The sequence below is a fragment of the Chamaea fasciata genome, unplaced genomic scaffold, assembly GCF_029207755.1.
Source record: "Chamaea fasciata isolate MVZ Bird 193981 ecotype frontalis unplaced genomic scaffold, bChaFas1.0.hap1 SCAF_4, whole genome shotgun sequence".
Taxonomy (NCBI): Eukaryota; Metazoa; Chordata; class Aves; order Passeriformes; family Sylviidae; genus Chamaea; species Chamaea fasciata.
Window position 1 is genome coordinate 38,791,185 of NW_027094089.1, and position 19,827 is coordinate 38,811,011.

Here is a 19,827-nt window from a genome sequence, read left to right on the forward strand (position 1 = left end):
CAGTGGAGACAACCTGTCCACGAGGAGACTGTCAAGAACAGGAACCTTCTGCAGCTTTGAAAGCAAGCACAGCTAGGCTTATACAAAGCTCACCAGCAGTCTAAGGGTCATCTGCTCTTCAGTCTGTTTTTCCTAGCAGAATTTTTAAAAAGCCCTCACATCACCCCGTGTCAAGTCCAATTGGCATTAGCCACCGGTCAAGGGAGCACATTTTGAATCTCAGCATCACCACTGAGGTACTGCATCTTGACCCAGTTGACATTTGCACTTAAGAAAAAAGGGAGCTTTTTGAAAAAAATGAAAGCTTTACAAAACCTTCGCTAAACAAGAGAAATAACAAGCCCCCTTAATGAAGTCAGAAGAAATAAATTAATAGGTCCAGATATCTGCCTTTTATTAGAGGGCATCCTAAGACCTTTTATCATTATTCAAGTTTTTAAGATGAAGGAATTAACTGGCAAAAAAGAGATGTACAAATTAGATGTTCCAGACTTCAATCACAACTTCTTTTTCATCTATTGTCACCATTGTGATGACTGGTTAAAAGCATTTGTAATTTCTGTAGGAACTGGCAGCAAACAAACCTAAAGTCTCCCAAGTCCCATGCATCCCACACTTGTGGAAATGAAGAAGGATGAACATAATAACAACTATAAATGTTCACTTGTCTCCTTTTGTATCAACTTCTAGTGCCACAGAAAGTTTATATTTTCAAGAGTGGAAAGGGAAATGAAATGTCTTTTTTACTGCAACTTAAATGGAAGAAGAATTTATGTTAAAATGTCAGGTGATTTCCTGTTTAAAACAGGCATTCTAGATTCTAGCACAGGTGAGCAAGCTCAGGATGAATGTAATTAAGTGGAATAGTATATATTTATTTTTTTACCACATTTGTCATCAATATGTTGTCTCACTAAATCAAAGATTGTGATGAAACAATAAGAATTGGATGAGCAGAGCATAGTAATAGTGTGCAGTTCTCAACTGCTCTGTTTAATTATATATATAAATTGGGGAGATTTATCCACCATGCTGCTACCAGGTTCTTCTTGCTGTTTCATTTGAGCTACCAATTCTTCATATCATCCACTCCACCTAAAAGCTTTTTTTTTTTTTAATGTGAGCATAGCTGTATTTGGACTTTTTAAATTACACAGGATTTATCAAGAAGTCTGAATTCAGATATATGTAATTAGACTGAAGCTGCTAAAAGGAAAGTTTTTTTGGCAGAGGACTGGAAAGCACTAGAATTTCTATATCCTTCTAAGGTAAGTAAAAGAACCAAAGTGAAACTGCAAGTGTCTGTAGGCAGCAAAAGCCATCAGTTGTGAGTAGGCACCCACCGTTCATCAGCGTATCACATACTGAGCACTTTTAGCAGGAGAAAGTGTGTCTGAACAGTAGTGCAGTTACGGGTTTTGGTTGAAGACCGCTGTAACTCCACTGACTCCACCCACATTCCAAGCGTCCACATTGTCAACCAGAGTTTCAAACTTCTCATGACACGGTGTCCAGTGGTCACAGGTGGAAGGGTATACAGAAGACCAGCCAAGAGTGGAGACGCATAAACTGCAACTGGAAAAACAATCCACATTCCTTTATGATGGCACAACTTTAAAGCTTTTAAAAAGTTGACAGTAGTGCTATTAAAAGTCAAAATATCTCAACAGTTACCAATATCTGTGTAGAACCAGCTCCTTTTTGTTATTAAAAATGACTGGGGTACATATTTCACATTATTTAAATGTGAATTATCTTTCAAAGGCAGCTTTGAGAACACAAGCTGATGTTTTCTCACTGAGTCCTCACCCTGGGAGACTCTGAGCACCTAAAGTCCAAAAGGCAATTAATCCAGACAGAAAAATAATCATCAGCCTCAAGAAAAGAGGCAATGAAGGTGAAAACATTTCATTAACAAGTCACTGCATTGGAAAGTTCAGGAAACAAGGAAATGCAGCAAGGGGATGTTAAGAAAAATGTGTTTCACACTTCCTGCACCAACGTGTTCCTTGCTTTCTACTGTTTGTTCAGGCTTTCAGTGAACTAAACTCCACCAAGACGCCATGTTTATGCTATTGCCTTGTAGCCCATGTGCAGCATTACAGTCACATGGCAATACCAAGAAAGGTCAAAACCTTGCTGTGCATTATGAAGCATGCTTGTGGCAGGCTGATTGTTGAACAATAGCAAAATGCCCAAGGGCAAAGGAACTTGTGTTTAACAATATGCTTCAAATGTGCCAACCTTCTGTTAGCAGCCTTTTTCTAAGGCTTCTCCAAATCTATCTATCTATGGAGAGTAGAGGGGGATATTCTTACTTTGTTTTCTTTGTTACTTTTATGAATGTCTGCTAAAACTGTTGTGGACTCTTTCATCTTCATCATATTACTGGTCTACTCGAGAGGAATTTCATATTCAGTAGAAATTCCTCAACACTTAATGAATTAGTTCAAGGCATAGGGCTCTCCTCTGTAGATTCTGTTGGTTTGTTTGTCAGGGTAAAGAAATTTGCCAAGCCCAGAAGCTGTATAAATCTTTAGGATACAGCACCTTATAGATCTGGAGCAGACATTCCAGGTAAAATGAAACAGAACTCTTTACCTCTTAAAATTTGCCATTATATATAACATGTAAATTCAGATGTTAAAAGTGTGATTGCAAGAGGTCAGAACACTACTTTTCCTGAATGTTTCCCATTTATTCTACAATGTGGTGTCTATAGAATATATTATGATGGATGTTAGATTATTTTATTTTCACCTGGTTTTTACACATTGCATCAAACTGCTCCTTTTTGAATTTGATGATAAAACACCCATTTCTTGCAATGGGACCAGACTTCCCATTCTCAATATTATGACCATTTAGTGAAATAGAAGTCTCATCATCCATCATCATGTAGCTATAGCATGTGCCATATGATGTACTCTGTATCAAAGGATAGCTTATGAAAATAGACACATATATAGTTGTGACATGTGGTAATATTAGTGAACGTTACAGGACAGGTTTAATATCTCATTACATGGTCTTGTTTGTAAATCTGTAACATTCAATAAATAGCACATGTTGCATCAAACATTAAGTTCCACTATCCAATTATTATCTTACATATGGAATATGCATTTCTGGTCACAGTGTGTAAGTTGGGTATGTTTCACACATTTCTTTGTATAGCTCCACTTAAATGTCTGTTTGAGCCGATGTGTAAACCTCTAATGAGCCACTGTGGGCTGTGACAGATGAGTTGTGATGGTGTGAAAGATGAACTGGCGTATTATGCAAAAGAATACAAGATAAATGAACTTTAATAATATTTTAAAACTCAACTGAGCTTAGCTGTTTGTTTACATATGCTGGTTGACTGCAGAAGCAGTGTGCAGTATTTTATAAATATTTTCCTATAGTAATCCATTTTGTTGTTTCCAGTTTAAGTGATTCTATTCTATAGTTGGGGTATACACTTGTCCTAGGTATTGTATTATAGCACATTATTCTTTCACAATAACAGTGTGATATGACTGAAGTAGTTTCTCTTCCTTACAGTCCAGTCATTTTTTGTGTCAAAGAAAATGCATGCATTGTTCCATGAGTTTCTTTGGACTGCTAGGAGACTTAACATTTTGATATTGCCTGCCTGTAAAGATGAATCCAGTTAGAAATGAATTCGAACTTCTGGATGTTTACATTATTTCCATTATTTTTGATCTTTAGCAAAGTGATTTTTTTATTAATTTTAAAAGACAACTGTATTTTATGAAATTTCAATACTCAACACAAAATGCGAACCTACAGCAGCGCTCAGACATTTGGCTCTCTCTTTTTTTTTTGGAAGAGATCAGGTGCTACACTATTTTCTTAGCACAAGTGCCAGTTAACAAATGGCAGTGAGGGGATAATTTGAAAATATAATGAAAAACCAAAACATCCATTCATCTACATACAGAAATCCCTCTGGGTTCCAGACATAGATTACTTTTCTTTTTTTTTTTTTTTTAATTTTCCATTTATAGATTTTTTTGGTAAAAAAAAACCCAATGAAACTGATATTTACCTTTTGTGGAAAGGATAGCCTTTTATCAGGGGATAAATATCTTAGTCAGGTATTTTTTTTGTATGAGAAGAAAATGATTTGTTTCTTAGAAACTGTCAGCACATGGAAAATGCAACTACATGAATAACTGCTCAAAAAAAAAAGTGCTGGTAGCAGCACACAGCCTTAGTCCAATGACTGCAGTGGGTGCAAGCCAGTATCTATCCTGAGAGCAGAAGTAATCAAAGGTATTAGAATGAGCCAGTGAAACAAAATTCTCTGTAAACTCATGGTGCAGGTTTTCAAGACAAGCATAAATGTCTTGTTATGTTGCTCAGGTTAAACACTGAAGAGGATCTGATAATCGCCTGAAGGGAAAGTGTGAGCTGGTTTTTCCTGGATTTCCCTCGGAATGCTTAAGTAGTTGTAATGTCTTCCCCTGCTTAAAAATGATAATATATTTGCATTTTTGCACAAAAACAAATAATTGGTTCAACAAAGGCCACATTTTCAGTTTTGTTGAGAGGTACTAGGTATAGATTATATTCTTAAAAAAAAAAAAAAAAGGGTAAGATTCCTTGCATGAATTTTCCCTTCAACCACCTTAGATAAAATCACAATCCAAACTGGGACAAGAAGTGACACATTGGGGGTGATTGTTTACCTTGTGAAACCCTTCCTATTCACTGTCCTTGCCACACATTGGCACAGGAGCAGTAGTATTGGATGCAGAGGGGCTTTGTTTGTGCACCCTGCTTTATAGTCAATCATACAGCAAACACTACAGGTCACACTGGCTTCTCTTCTCCATGACTGACTACAGCTGTGGTCTTTCCAATGACGGTGCAAATCTGCAGAAAATCCACTGATTTCAGTGTTCTGTCAGGAGATGGGTTTATTCTGCATTTCTAACTCAATATTACTTTGAGTCATGGCATGGATTACACTATATCATCTTCAGGTTGGAAGTCTAATGATGGAGCCATTGAGCCAGTCTGGTTGTGAAACTGCCTCTGACCTTATAATTTTTGCTGTATGCTTTCAGATCATTCATAGAGCCACACAATATTTATGTCAAAGGCTGTTAAGTAAAAACATTTGATTATTAAATTGCTGCTGTTTCTGCTGCAGGGAAGTGATAACTCTTGTTTATTTTAATATCTGGGAGGGAGGGGGAAGGGACAGAAGAGGGAATTGGATGTGAAATACAGCTTTATGCCAGCACAGGAGTAAATTGTATTAAAGTTATATCTTTTTTCCACCACTGCAGTTGTTGTACAGGACAAGAGTCCATTTGCTGCTACTGCTGTCTGGAACAGTGTTTGGAATATTCTATACTAATAGTTATTTAATCATTTATTATTTGGGCTATCATTTGTAAGTGTATAACAATCATTTATAAAGGGATAAAATTACTAAAAGGTAATTTTAAACAAATTCCTACTAATACCAAGTTTTTCAAGTATCATTTGTCTAAATATACATAACTAGGGAAAATGGTCCTCTCCAAAGGCCTACTGGATTCACAATGCACTTTTAGACTGTGTTTAGATGCATAATAAAAAGCAGAAGTTGGCAATTACTACAGTAGAACTTTCTGAAATTTCTGTAACAATTGTTTTGCAATAAAAAAGACATGTAGATCAAAACATCTGTTCTTGCTGGAGCGTTCATTTATGGTCATTTGAAGGCAGTAAAGCAGTGATGCAATGGCAGTTGCTCTTCTCTAAGATCTCTCACTGTACTAACTTTACAGATTTAAAGGAAATGAAAACATTTAGTATGTTGCACACAGGCCTTTTGAATGTTGCAATTTATTTCTGGCTCAGAGATCAGGTTTCATTCCACGTCCCTTATTCTGGCCAATATTGGAACCATGACGGAAGTACTTCTCAGTGGGTTTGTTTAAATGGAGGGAGTAATTTCTTTGCTTTGTCGCTACCATTCCAGCAAAGGGGGAACAAAAGCATCAGTTGCAGAGCCTCTCCAAATTGCATCCACATAGCCTGGAAGAAACATGCTCCCTTGTAGGGCAACTGGGTGGTATTGCCTGCTCTTGTAGCCAGAGAAACTTCATGAAAAACAAAGGACACCAAGTAATCCACTAGTACCTGTGGCCAACTCTGACATGGCATCTCACCTTACTCACAGAGGAAATCATTGTCTCTCTGTTCATGCAGCTACAGCCAGCTCTGATACTTCGTCAGAAAAATGCTGAAAAAACACTACTGACACAAAAACTGCCAAGGTCAGAATCTTCTGCCTCCAGAAATAAGCCTTCACTGAGATAATAACATGTTTTAGCCAATTGAAAAAGAAGCATGGGGGAAAAAAAATCCAATTGAATCAGAAAGATATCAGATACTCAAAACAGTTCTGCATACATCAGTCATACTTCAGGAGATGAATGGTTTGGAGAGCTATTCTTTATTTCAGGTATCTAAGAAGGAGATGTTAAACTTCTGAATCAGATTTTATTTCATCCTTTCTCAGGACTGGTATTCAGTGAAGACTGGGAGCTTTGAAGTTTGAGTGGCTTTTGGTGAGTGGTGAGTAGTGAGTGTCTGAAAGGACATTCTGTGTCTTTACTTCAGTCTTATCTGAGGGGTGGTTCCTGCCCTGTGGCAAGAAAGGGCCAGAGTTTCAGAAAATGTAGGCTGGTCCTCAGTTCCCCATGGATCATTTTCTCCCTGAAACATTTTGGCTTTCTAACCGGAGCAGATTGCCTGCATTCCCACCCCAGTTCAGCTAAGTCAGAGAGGAACAGCAGCCACAGTAGGAAGTGCACAGCAATGCAGGGATATTCTCTTTCCTCACTGTGCAGTCACAGCTAGGGACTACATTACTACTGCAGTAATTTAAATACTTATCTGAAATTTTGTGTACTTCTTTAGATTCTTAATAAGCCTAGAAAATAAACTAGGCCTTACTTAGGATTGTGTTAGGAGGATCATAGTCCATCTCTTCTAAAATGTCTGAGTATTTTCAGACAACACAGCACCATGGACATTTACAGCAAAGCAAGTTCTCTTAACAGTAGCTGATCCTACTCACCTCAGAGCAACTCAAGTGTCTTGGAGTGCAGTCCTAGCCTTAGGATAAATTAAGCTGTCTTATGCAACTGTAATATGCATGCTTTGGTTTCCCTGCACCGGCATCACAGATCAGTGCAAACCATCCCCTTGGGGGATAGCTGGATGGATCCACTGGGTCTGTTATCTTCAGCATTGTGTTGGCAGCAAAAAAATGCCACAGCAGATCAAGATTTTTTTAGCTTTGGAAGAAGTTGCACAAAACAAATATATATTATGTTAATCAAGAAAAGATGAACGTTGACACAAGTTGCTGTTCTGTGGAAGTTTAGCACTGGAATTCAATTTAGCATTTTCCAAATTGTATACTAAAATGTAATACAAAAAAATGTACAGTATGCATTGTTGGTTAAAACTGCTCTGAAAATGTACAAGAAAAGGCCAAGAATTTCATCTTACCTCTACTGAGAGTGAAGCATTTAATAACTGCTCTGTTCTGTTTGTGTGGAACCAAAATATTTTTATGTTTTAATAGAAAAAATAATTTTTAAATGCTTACATGTTTGAATGGAAGTTATGAACTACAGTGATTGGGAGAAACCACTCATTCTCTGCCCTGGAAGCTCAGTATAGGAAGTAGCAACACATTGGATCCAGGGAAGATTGGCCAAATGTAGTGCCATATATGCTGTGGTTCCCACCCCTCTATGTCTGTGGAACTTCCCTCCCTTAAAGGTGCACTCAGAGCTGATCGCTGTGCCTCCAAACATTAAGGACAGGACGACCTGACAGGGTAGTGCACAGGAACCAGGATGTCTCTATCATACCGACTAGATATTAGGGTCCCAGATACATTCTGGTAGCGTGGTACATTAAGTACTGCCGTCTCTGAATTTCACTAACTGCCAGACTTGACAGAGGTGTGACAGTGAGGTGCATCCAAACCTAATGATATTTAAGCAGACAGAGCCTGTCGAAGGCTGGTTGGAGGGATATTGGAAAACGTGTGTAACATCAAGTAAGGAAGAAACACATGATTTCAAAAGCTTTTCCTTCGATATCTTCTCTCCCTCAGAGGCAAGGGTGAGGCTCAGCCCTACAGGAAGCAGTGCTGGGGCTGCACTCCTTGCTCAGCGCTGGGCACAGCCCGAGATCCTCCCGCGCTGCTCGGCAAGCTCCGCGCCGCCGGCTCTCCCTTGAACATCCTCACGCCGCTGTGCTGAAACAATTTTGCCGTTTTTAGCAAAGTGAGTGGCCGCTGGATGTCACTGTTTGATCTCCGAGAGACAGACACATGGACATTTTTCTCTGTCTCGAAACAGAGAGGAGCCCAGGATGGGGAAGAGGACCTATCTGTGCAGCACCTGTGCAGGTACCAGCTAAAAAACCAGACATGGATGTAACAAGCCAATGTGATTAGGGAGTGTAGGGAACAGACAAGTAGAAAGAAGTGATTTGACAGCACCACACTACTCCATCAACAACCTGACTAGATGAATTTTCGGTAGGCATTGAGCCTTGCATTTAACCTTTAAGGACTTCTGATAGAGGAATAAGATCCCTCAGAAGTCCTTCCCAGGTGTGGAAAGCAGCCCATGAAGGAGGCCGGCATCAGGACTGACTGGAGAAAGAGAGAACAGGCAGGGGCATGAACCTAGAAACAAATACAAGGTCTAGAGGCGAGAATGGCAGTCATGTTTGTGCAGTCATATCTACAACATATGTTCCTCTCCTCTGTTGGTTGCTACTGAGAATCTGCAATGGCAGTGAGACAAATGTGGCTCAGACCAGCAGGTAATTTTCTACTGCGGCAGTTTGGATTTTAGAATTTATGAGGTTATGGTTTCATTAACAGGTCTGGAGTTAAACTCTCTCTCCCTAGCCACTCTGGGGTTTCCTATTGTACTTTATAATTTTGTACAGCCGTAAACAGAGGAGAAGGCAGCCTCCAGTTCTGCTGATGGACAAGATCAGATGCTTGCAGTATGACCTATAATATTAAAGCCAGGTCATAAATTAAAGAGGTCACAATCAACTTGAAATTCCTATTTTCTTTCTATCAAAATTTTTCATATTGCTCCTGATGAAAGAAAGAAAATATTATTTCAGTTCCAGTGCCATCTGTACTGTTTAGTTAACACTTCTGTGTGAGGTGTAATTTCTAGATTAATTTACCAGTTTTTTTTTCAGGATATTGTGTTGGCTTTTGTATAGGTCTTTCACAACAGTGCAGGAGTTAAGGACACTCAGAATCTTGTGGAAGTCTTTAAAACTAATTTTAGTTATTTAAAAAGTAAATTTTGAGTTGTCTATCTCCTTTTAGAGTCTGTGTATTACACAAATTCAAACACTGACCTAATTTTTTTCTCTTTTTATCTGAAGGTAAGCCAGGATTAGTAGTCCTGAAGAGACAGAGGAGTGAAATATAATTGATGTGAACTTAAAAGTAAGAAGGAGTCCTTTCAGGCATATTCCCACTTATATTTTTGACAACACAGAAAAACATCACTTTCCAGCAATTCAATTTCTTGCAATTGAAGTAATATGCTTGAGACTCAGGAACAGAACTCTTGCTCATAGAATCATTTTTCATCTTCTCAGCCTTCTTTGATGTCTGAGAGGCAGGATGTAGGCACAAGGATGAATGGATGGAGGAGACAGGTGAGGCTGGGAGCTGGACAGGAGCTGGGCTGGGGAGACTGGTGTTGGGGAGCTGTTAGTTTGCAAATGTTAATTGTGAAAGGAGAAGGCCTACCACCCAATCCTGACTGCTGAGCCTGGAGGTGATGCCAGCTTCTACCAGTCACTCCATTAGCTCAAGCATAAAGCTCCAATACTGCAAGCTCCATCTGTGCTGTAATTCTACATCCTACATATGAATGGGCTACACTTTGAGATGCCCATTGCCCATATAGCCACAGATACACCCCTGAGGTGTGTGTCTCCAGTAGATTTAATTATATGATTATATACCATTTTGTCCACATGATTTTGCCTCAGACTGTGCACAAGATGGAATTGCTCTGGGGATGAATAACAGGTGTGCAGCAAAGGAACCATTTGTCTGCAGGAGTCAGATTTAATTTCATTCTGGAGTCAGAATAAAGCTGATTGGTATCTAACAACAATTTGTGAGGGGAAAAATGAATTTGGGTTTTGAGGTGCATGTTGAACAAACGCAGGTGAGAAGCCCATAGAAATGCATGAGCATGTCTATGGTTTTAGAGGAAGGGGAGAAATCTGAGTTGAGTACTCTGGAGAGTGCTTTTGTAACGTGAAAATGGGAAGATGTGATAGTTGTATGACCCTTTCAGCTGTTCAGAAACAGGTACAAAACTCAAGAAAGACGTATGACCACACCCATACCAGTTACCAGTGCAGATGACAACTATGATAACATTGTTAGCGGTCTACAAAGCACTCAACAAAATGGTGCTCCTTCTGTCCATCAAAATCCAAGCAGGTCTATGCCAAGAAAGGTTATCAACAATTTACTTACTGAGACCCTGTGGTGGGTCACATATGATGGTTCATGGTAGCAACAGTGGAGCAAATGAATGCACCTGAGGCAACAGCACAGTAAGAAATTATCTGCAAAGATCACTTGTGACCCAAAGACTGGCAACAGAAGCAATGGGACTCTAATCACAGTTTAACCCTCTAACTTCAGTCTGTACTTATGAGCTACAAGGTCATTAAAGCACCCTCCTTAACTAGTACCCAGCACTTCTGTTACAGCTGTCCATTTCTACCTCTGGGCCTTTGGTTTGGCAGCTGCTCTTTTTTCACTTGGAGACACTTCCTCTCTGAAAGGGATTGGTGGTTTATCTTATGGCTCCATTTAGGACAGCAGTGACCATGCAACTTAGAGCAAACAACCTGTGAACTCCACAGAGCCTCGCCTCAGTTCGCTTAATTGCATGTTATGAACAAAGGCATTGCAGATTCCTCAGGGGTGAGGCAGAGCACTCAGCAAATGAAAACTTTGGCTTTTTGGGAGCCTAGCATTACCACAGTGGAGCACTGGGACACTGGCATTAATCAAGCAGGGACTTGGCACCAGGGAGCCCTGCTTGGAGTGACGCTCAAGGGAAGGCAGCACAGGGTGGGTGATGGGACTCATGCTGATGAACGAACCATGCAGCATTCTGCTTTGCTCACTGTGACCCTGCTGGTGGAACCTGATGCCGTGCTCTGAGCTCTCAGCCCTGCAGCTGGCCACCGTGTGGGCAGCCGTGCAGGGGGACATGCAGATGGAGCAGATGGGAAATGGGAAGTGAGGTATCCCAGGTTACCATAACAAGGAGACACACCTGCTTGGGACTCTGTGTATTCAGGAGGCCAAGAGTTCCAGGGGATTGTGGCCAAATCTGGTCTCTGTAGCATCTTAAAGTAAATTTGTGCCATGCTCTGCTCCAATTACTCTGTGATTTTTCTTGCAGGGAGGTGGATGGCTGGGGTATGTTGTGCAGTGCTTTGCTACAGGTGTTAATGCTGCCTAATCAGACACTCTCTGCATCCCCCCTGCCCCGGTCCCCCTCCCCCCCATCTCCAATGTCAACTAATTTTGCCAGGAGGAAATGTGGCAGCTGGCTAGCAGAGCTCACCCTGCACATCCATGTGGGCCTCATGAATTGCTGTTTGCTCAGTGTATCATCTGTGTATGTGTCAACAGGTAAATGCCCTTTCCTTTTATTTCCAAGATTATTCTTGAAACATTAATTTTGAAGAATTAAAGATTTTAGTAAACCAGATATTGCTGAAGTAAGACAGATAGACTTCCCTTTTGATAAGCAGAAGCCGGATTTAAGGAACTGATAAATCATGAGGCCTGTCAACTTATGTTTGTGTATTCTGACTGATCAATAGGCTTCAAGAAGGACAATGAATTCATAAATCAAATACTCCTGGGAAAACAGGATTCAGTTGTCACGCAACACTAAAAGGTTCAAAAGTCAAAACAAAGAAGACTCACTTACTTCACCATTTTGAGACCCTGCCCCATAAAAAAGACCACTGACCCATTTCAAAGAACAAACCATGCATGCTTAATAGCTTTTGGTAAATTACCATACGAAGCAGGGAATAGGATGTACTAAAGTCATGAATATACATTTGTGTTTTGGGTGTTCAGTACTTCTGTACATAAAAAAGACCCTGTGATCTTCTGTGGGTGCGCGTGTGTTTGGGAGCTATCCAGCACGCTGCCCGGCGTCATAATTAGACATACACTTTCTAACTTTAAACTGTTAGAGAGTCTTTTGTCCGTCATAGTTGGATATCGGTATTAGGGTGATATTCATATTTTTTTAAATAATTCATGCTCAGGAAGTTGCTTGAAAATGCTGACTTAAAGGAGAAACAAAAGAGATGTTTACCCTTACCTTTTCATTGATTATAGCCCTGGATAATCATCTGCTATGAATTAAAATAATTTGTGGGCACAGGTAGGTTCTAGGAGTCTGATAAATTTAGAAATGTGGCCATCAATAATGGCAGTAATAAAAGTATATGCCTGCAGTTTGCTGCTATGCCTGGAGTAGAAGACAATTATCACTCCTCTTCTTTCAGTCCTGATTACTTCAACTCTTGTACTGGCAGCTGGAGCAATGTTTTGCCTTGATATTCTTAACAATAGCTTTCACAGAGCAGATCAAGGATGTTAAACTTGGTTGCCTGTTGAAAGAAGATGAAATGTTGCAAGCAGCTACTATGCAAATTCTGATGAATCATTGCATCCCACATAGTTTATGCTTCACTAGTTTCACTATTTTATATCCGAAGCGGGGTGTAGTGGTTTTTGGTTGGGATGGTTTGTTTTTGTTTTGTTTTGTTTTTTGTTTTTGTTTTTGTTTTTGTTTTTTCCCCCTGTAGAAAGCCATAAGAAAAGCAAGGTTGATGCATCTTTTCAAGAGAAATCTGAGGTAGCTCTTTGTCATGTGAGTTTAGATGGTTGTCTCTTTGGAACAAATAGCCATCATCACTGATACCACTGCACTGCTGCTCAGGCTGATTTCACTTTTTGTGCCAAGTTTTGCTCTTAGTTATTTAAGTGCCCAATTTAAGTAACTTTATTGCTTCAGTGGTGCAACAGTTGAGCAATTTGGGCTTAAACAAGGTGAGATTTTGGTCTTCATATTACGTTTCTCCTTCTATTTGCATTTTTGATATACTGTCCAGAAAACACAGGTATCATTGTTTCTTTTTCTAGAGGAAGTCAGTTTTTAGTGTAGAGTTTATTTTTGCAAATTTTGTTTTATTTAGACACTAAAATATTGATCTTGATTACTGTTCCTGTCAGATGTTGTCTTTCATCAAATTTACTTGTTATTTGCGTATCCATACTGCTAAGTGACTCCTAGCTTGGACATGCACTTTTGGATCCTATTTCAATTAATCTGTTTCTTTTCTAGTGGTCACAGTGGAAACACACTAACTGGTATGCAGTTGTTAATAACAGGTGTTGCTAACTTCATGTTTCTGAATGTTCATTTAGTACTGTTTTTGATACTTTAATTGCAAAAGGAGGAAGATATGAGGTGTGAAGAGTATTGAGTGAAAGCGTTCTGTCATTTGGTTTCCTGCTTTAACTAATTTATATTTGAGGAAAGTGGAAAGCAGAGGAACTTATATCTTTGAGACTACCCAACTTTCTGCTGTAAAATTAGGCAAACTTTGCTTTGACTTGAGTATTGGGGTTTCAGAAGGACTGACTAACAACCAGGGATTCTCAGTACTCCTTTGGATTCCTGGAGAGTCTTCCTTTTTATTATTATTTTTATTTATTATTTATATACAGAAGTGGATGTATTACAGATGGTCCTATGTGGCTCAGAGAGAGAAATAAACCTGTGAGTCTTGTCATTGCTCAGCTGCTTGGGTGGATGCAATAGTTAAATTTCCTTGTAGTTAAGCTTTTGCTCTGGATTAAATGGCTACTAACAGTATCCCACCCAAATTCCTGATTGCTAGGCTGGTTGAAGATGTGCTGTTGTAGGGTATTAAAATCTTTGATACCAGCTTTGACCATCATCAGTCCTTTTTCTTTTACAACGGTTATGGTGGAAAACATGAAACTGAAGGAGAGTGTGATTTAGCACTGGACCTCCAAAACAACTTATGATAATGGCTGCTTAAAACAACTATGTTGCAAAAGTTAGATTGATAAATCTGCCTAGTAGTTGCCTGATGCACTAGGTTCATAACTGCCTGTGTATTCCCAAAATCTTTTGGGGAAGACATACCCATTACCTTTGACACATGATTTTCTCAGGCAACCAGGAGCTTGGCTAATATATGGAGTCCATTAAGGAATCATTAAACATTTTACCCTCTCTATTTTTTCCCTTTATTTTCAAGATGAGGAGACTAAAAATAGGCCAACTCAAAAAACGTGTGATGAAACAGGGAGCAGGAAAAGTAGCTGGTTATATCATAGGTGTCCCTTTTTTATACATCATATAGAAAGCACTCTGAGCTTTGAAAGATTTCCAACATTTTTCAATATTGACTCTGCACGAGACTCTTCAAATTGCACTATAGAAATGCCTTAAGGTAACTTCAGACCCTCTGGCTCAAGGAATACATACAGGTTCCTAAGAGTGCTTTGCTTGAGAACACCTACTGATGGAAAACTGAAGAGATGCTGAAACAAAGCATGATGCTTTGCTAATGAACAAAGCTGATGTAGAGTGGGGATTTTACTCCATTTTTCTGTGATCTGGATGAATGTTGTGAAAAGAAGGTTGTTACCTCTTGTATATTGGAACAGAAGGAGAGACGGGAAAAGGCTTTGTTGGGAGATTCAGGTCCTGATCAGGGAGATACCTTTTAGGGAGTTTCAGCGTTATACAGCAGTGCAGAGTCATAGCATTGCTTAATTTGTAAAAGATATTTAAAATTCTTAAGTTGAACTACAAACCTGCCAATTCCACCACTAAATTCTGTTCCTAAGAACCACAGCATTACATCTTCCGAATACCTCCAGGGGTACTTATTTTAAGCCTAGTCACTTATGTGGGCAGTCTCTTCCAAGTTGAAGTAAGTGCAAAAGATAGTAAACAAAAGTTTTATTATCAGATGTCTATTCACTTAACATCTTGTTCCTCTCTACCCAGCACGCTGTGGTGTCAGCCCAGAAAAGACCATTTTTCTGGAAGATCAACTCCCTCATCCAGATCAGCTGCACAGAAGCTTGATCAGAACTGGCTGCAGGTTCAGAGGATGGAGAACAAAGCTCTTGGTTTCTCAGAATGTCCAGGGTGCTGCCCAGGTTCAAGGCCTAACAGGAACAAAAGCCCAAGTAACTTCCTGAAGTAATGTCCCTCTGAATAATAGAATCATGGAATCATTTTGGTTGGCAATAATCACAAAGATCATCCAGTCCAACCATGAACCTAACTCTGCCAAATGCACCAGTAGACCGTGTCCCTAAGTGCCACATCCAAGCAGCTTTCATAAACTGTACCTCCAGGCATGGTGATTCCACTGTTTCTATGTCCAGCCTGTCCCAAGCTTGACAAACCATTCAGTGAAAACCTTTTCATCACAGCCAAAATGAACCTCCCCCAGCACAACCTGAGGCCATTTGCTCTCGTCCTGTCACCTCTTCCCTGCAGGAAGAGACTAGCCCCCACCTCACTACAGCCTCTGCTAAGGCAGTTCTAGAGAGTGATAGATAGGCTCCCCTCTGAGCCTCCTGTGCTCCAGGCTAAACACCCACAGCTCCCTCAGCCATTCCTCATAAGTCTTCTGCTCCAGACCCTTCCCCAGCACTGGGACCTCTCTCTGCACTTGCTCCAGCCCCTCAATATCTTGTGCTGAGGGCCCCAAAACTGCAGGCCAGATTCCTGGCGCTGCCTCACCAGTGCCGGGTACAGGAGGACAAATCACTGCCCTGGACCTGTTGGCCACACCATTGCTGATCTAAGGCAGGATGCCAGTGGCCTTTCTGCCCGCCTGGGCACACTCTGCCTCATGTCCAGTCACTTGTGGGCCAACACCTCCAGGTCCTTTTCTGTTGGGCAGCTTTCCAGCCACTCTGCCCCAGTCCATGTAATGTTGCAGGGGACGGTTGTGACCCGGGGCAGGACCCAGCACTTGGCCTTGTTGAGCCTCATACCATCAACGCCCTCCCATCAATCCAGTTTGTCCAGGCCCTCTGTAGATCCCTCCTGCCATCCAGCAGATCAGCACTCCCACCCAGCTTGGTGTCACTGCAAACTCACTGAGGGGAACTCCATCCCCTCGTCCAGACCGTCGACACAGGTGTCAGGCAGGACTGGCGCCAGGACTGAGCCCTGGGAAACACCACCGGAGGGAGACTGGCTCCCAGCTGGAGGCAAGTCCCTGGTCAACCAGCCAGTTTTTTACTCAGTGAGCAGGGCACCCCTCCAAGCCACACCAGCCACTTTCTCCCAGAGAATTTTGTAGGAAACAGTGTCAAAGATTTTCCTAAAATCCAGGTAGTCAACACCCACAGCCTGTTCCACATCCACTGGATGAGGTTGCCAAATCCTAACTGGAGAGATCAGGCTAGTCAAGCAGCACCTGCCTTTCAGGAAGCCATGCGGGCTGGCCCTGACCCCCTACTTGTTCTGCACGTTCTGTGTAATGGTTCTGAAAAGGATCTGCTCCCTGACCTCCCCAGTGCCCAAATCAAGCCTATAGCTGGGTATCACATTTGTTGACTTCCACTCACCTGGGACCTCCCCAGTTAGACAGAACAGCTGGTAAATGATGGCAAGTGGCTCGGTGAACACTTCTGCCATTTCCCACAGTACCTTTGTGTGAATTCCCTCTGGCCCCAGAGACATGGGTGTGTCTGAGTGGTGTGGCTCCAATCATCTCCCCTTGGAGTTTGGGAGCTTTGTTCTGCTCCTTGTCCGTGTCTTCCAGCTCCGGGTCCTGGCTACGCAGAGAACAACTTGGTCGTGTTTCAAGGCTGAGGCAAAGAAGGAATTGAGGACCTCAGCCTTTTTCTCATCCTTTGTCCCCACTTTCCCCCCAGCATCCAGTTCTAGTTGGGATTTGGCCCTTCTAATGCTCTCCTTGCATAAGCTCATGACATCTTTGTAGTCCTGCTGAGCACCTCATAAGGCAACTCCCACTGACTTCCATCCATGTCGAGTGCTCAGCCTTATGGCACACAAGAGAACGGTGCCAGAAATTCAGAAAATGAGAAGGACACAGTTATCATATCTCCTCACCCTTCAAGGATGTTGTCTTCTGAATAACAAGCCCCAAGGGCAGGTTTCCTCAGCACCCCCCAGTGCAAGAGAGATGCCAGGTGCTCAGCACGTGGTCAGGATAGCCTTCTCTGTTGCTTCCTGTCTTCACAGATGTCTGGAAGTCCCTTATGGTGAAAAATATTTTCATGCAGACAAGTTTTCACCATTCAGCCTTTCTGTGCCTAGGCTCAGTTTAAAGCCAGGGCAGGCCTTTGCAGGGAAAGGTGCTGAGCTTGAGTAGTATAGGATTGTGTGAAATTTTTACACCTCACATGCCAGAGCAACACATTCAGGTTGCGTCACCTGCTTCAATCCTGCACCTCCAAACTTTGAGTGCTCTGCAACTGCAGCTTTCAAGAAGGGAAATTGACTAGCCAAGTGGAAATCTGAGTATCTGCCATACCGATTTCTGTTAGAGGAGATTACCTGAGGAAGGGCTGGAGGGAGCAATCTTGTGCTTCCACCTTGCATGGCCAGTGCCAAAATGATCTACCGTCTCCCAGTGCTGCAGATGTAAAGAAGTCCTCATCGCTTCACTGAGTGTACTGAGTGTACAAAGTTCACAGACCTGAAACCGATCGAGTACCTCAGCCGAGGTTGCCCGTAGTTCAGCCAGCAGCCCCAGCCTCTCAGTGTCACCTCTCCTATGGCAGGGGCCCTGCTTGTCCCCCGGCGTTCCTGGATCACCTGCTCTTCCAGGACGGAATGCCACAAAGAGCTGTCCCGGTGCGGGGTGCGCCGCTAAGCTCTGTGTTTCTGGTCGGATTTCTCTGGTTTGTTTCTTTGGTTTTGTCCTTAAGGACACCAGTTCCTCTGTTTCGAGACAGAGAAAAATGTCCATGTGTCTGTCTCTCGGAGATCAAACAGTGACATCCAGCGGCCACTCACTTTGCTAAAAACGGCAAAATTGTTTCAGCACAGCGGCGTGAGGATGTTCAAGGGAGAGCCGGCGGCGCGGAGCTTGCCGAGCAGCGCGGGAGGATCTCGGGCTGTGCCCAGCGCTGAGCAAGGAGTGCAGCCCCACCACGTCTCCTTCCCTGTCTATTTCCTCTAAAGCGTTTATTGCTGGCCACTGCAACACTCCAGTTTTGTTGCGTCCATTTGTCACCCCACCCCGGACAATGATCATTTCTGGTCATAAGTCCTGGGCCACAGCCCATGAAACATGGCTGTTTCATGGAAAGGAAGCAGCCTTTTCATACTTTTGGCCTAGTTATGGCACAGCAGCACATCTCTATTTCTTGAAAATATGAGGAAAGAGGCCTAAAGTAGCTTTAGGATAAAGGGCTGTGGATAATATAAAATCACAAGATTGATGAAACAGACACATTAATTGATAAGAAGTGGCTGCCTGTGTAGTGCTAGGCACTAACATCTGAGAAAAGCCAAAAGGCACAGCAGCTGAAAGATAAAGGATGAAAAGCAGAAAGAGAAGTATATCTGTGGGACAGGGACAAGGGCAAGGGGTCTCTGTGGTAGAAAGAGAATGAGGAAGACAGATGTGTTCCAACAAGGGACCAGAGTGGGAGTCTCCTTCTCTGGCCAGCAAGGAATGCATCAGGCAGGGCCAACAGGCAGGCCCCACCTGTGCACGGCCTTACAGCCTGTGACAAGGCTGTATTGGTTGCTTCATCTCCAGTGCACTGTTGGAGATCAGCTGTCAAAGGATGCAAATCAGGCCCAAAAGGTGCTGCTGTGTGCTCACCCCCTATTGAACCAAGGCTTCAAGCAAGTGCTACCTGAGATGTTGCCCTTGCACTTGCTGAAGGCATCTGACAGGATGCAACCTGAAGAGACTTTAAAGTGGACATGGCACAGCCCGTCTCCATGTACACAGGGAAAAAATTCCAGAGAGGGAAGATTACAAAGAATTCTAAAGTGGGAGGAGTTTTTGCATGTTTTCGCATTTGACATGTAAGAGGCTTATCTTATACTCAGTGCATTACAGTAGCAAAATGAGAGAAAAAAAGGCTCTTGCTCCATCAGGTTGAACTGCAGACTGCTAGAGGCTACATCATTTAGCTATTGAACAGGCCAAAACCAATATTTGTAAAGGATTTTATGAGGTGTTTAACAGACTGGAACACACTAAGGGTATAACATATCAGTAAAATGAATAGTATTTACTACAAAAAAATCCCCAAATGAAAAACTCAAAATATGCATATGGTGTCTGGACAGCTCTGAGTAATAAATTGAAAGTGAATTAAACTGGACTAGGTGGTGACTTAAGCTACTGTGAAGTATACCACACAACAGATGTAAAGAGTGGGTGCCTCTATGTTCTTCATAATGAAACCAAATCAGAGAAAGGCAAAAAGTCTTCCAAATGCTTTGATGCTTGCATGAAATATAGGTACTTAAACAAAATAACTATCAAAATCTCTCAGGATTTATTATTCATTTTGATCCAAGAGTGGCACAGACCTGATTTTACTGAACAGGGAAAACACCCAAGTGTGTTGCTAATCCTTTCTAACAAAGCTTTCACAGTGACAACCCTAGTAATGCAGTCCCAAGGAACATGTCCACG

The 19,827-nt window shown here is 41.8% G+C and overlaps 1 protein-coding gene across 1 annotated transcript in view; it reads left to right on the plus strand.

Annotated features, from left to right (window-relative positions):
• TRPM3 (transient receptor potential cation channel subfamily M member 3) overlaps positions 1–320 on the plus strand; it is a 286,642-nt gene extending 286,322 nt beyond the window's left edge. The window contains exon 25 of the mRNA XM_066181327.1: positions 1–320. This exon is cut by the window's left edge and continues 1,371 nt beyond it. Coding sequence (XP_066037424.1) covers positions 1–76 — 76 coding nt within the window. The 3' untranslated portion in view covers positions 77–320.
• Positions 321–19,827: the final 19,507 nt, after the last annotated feature.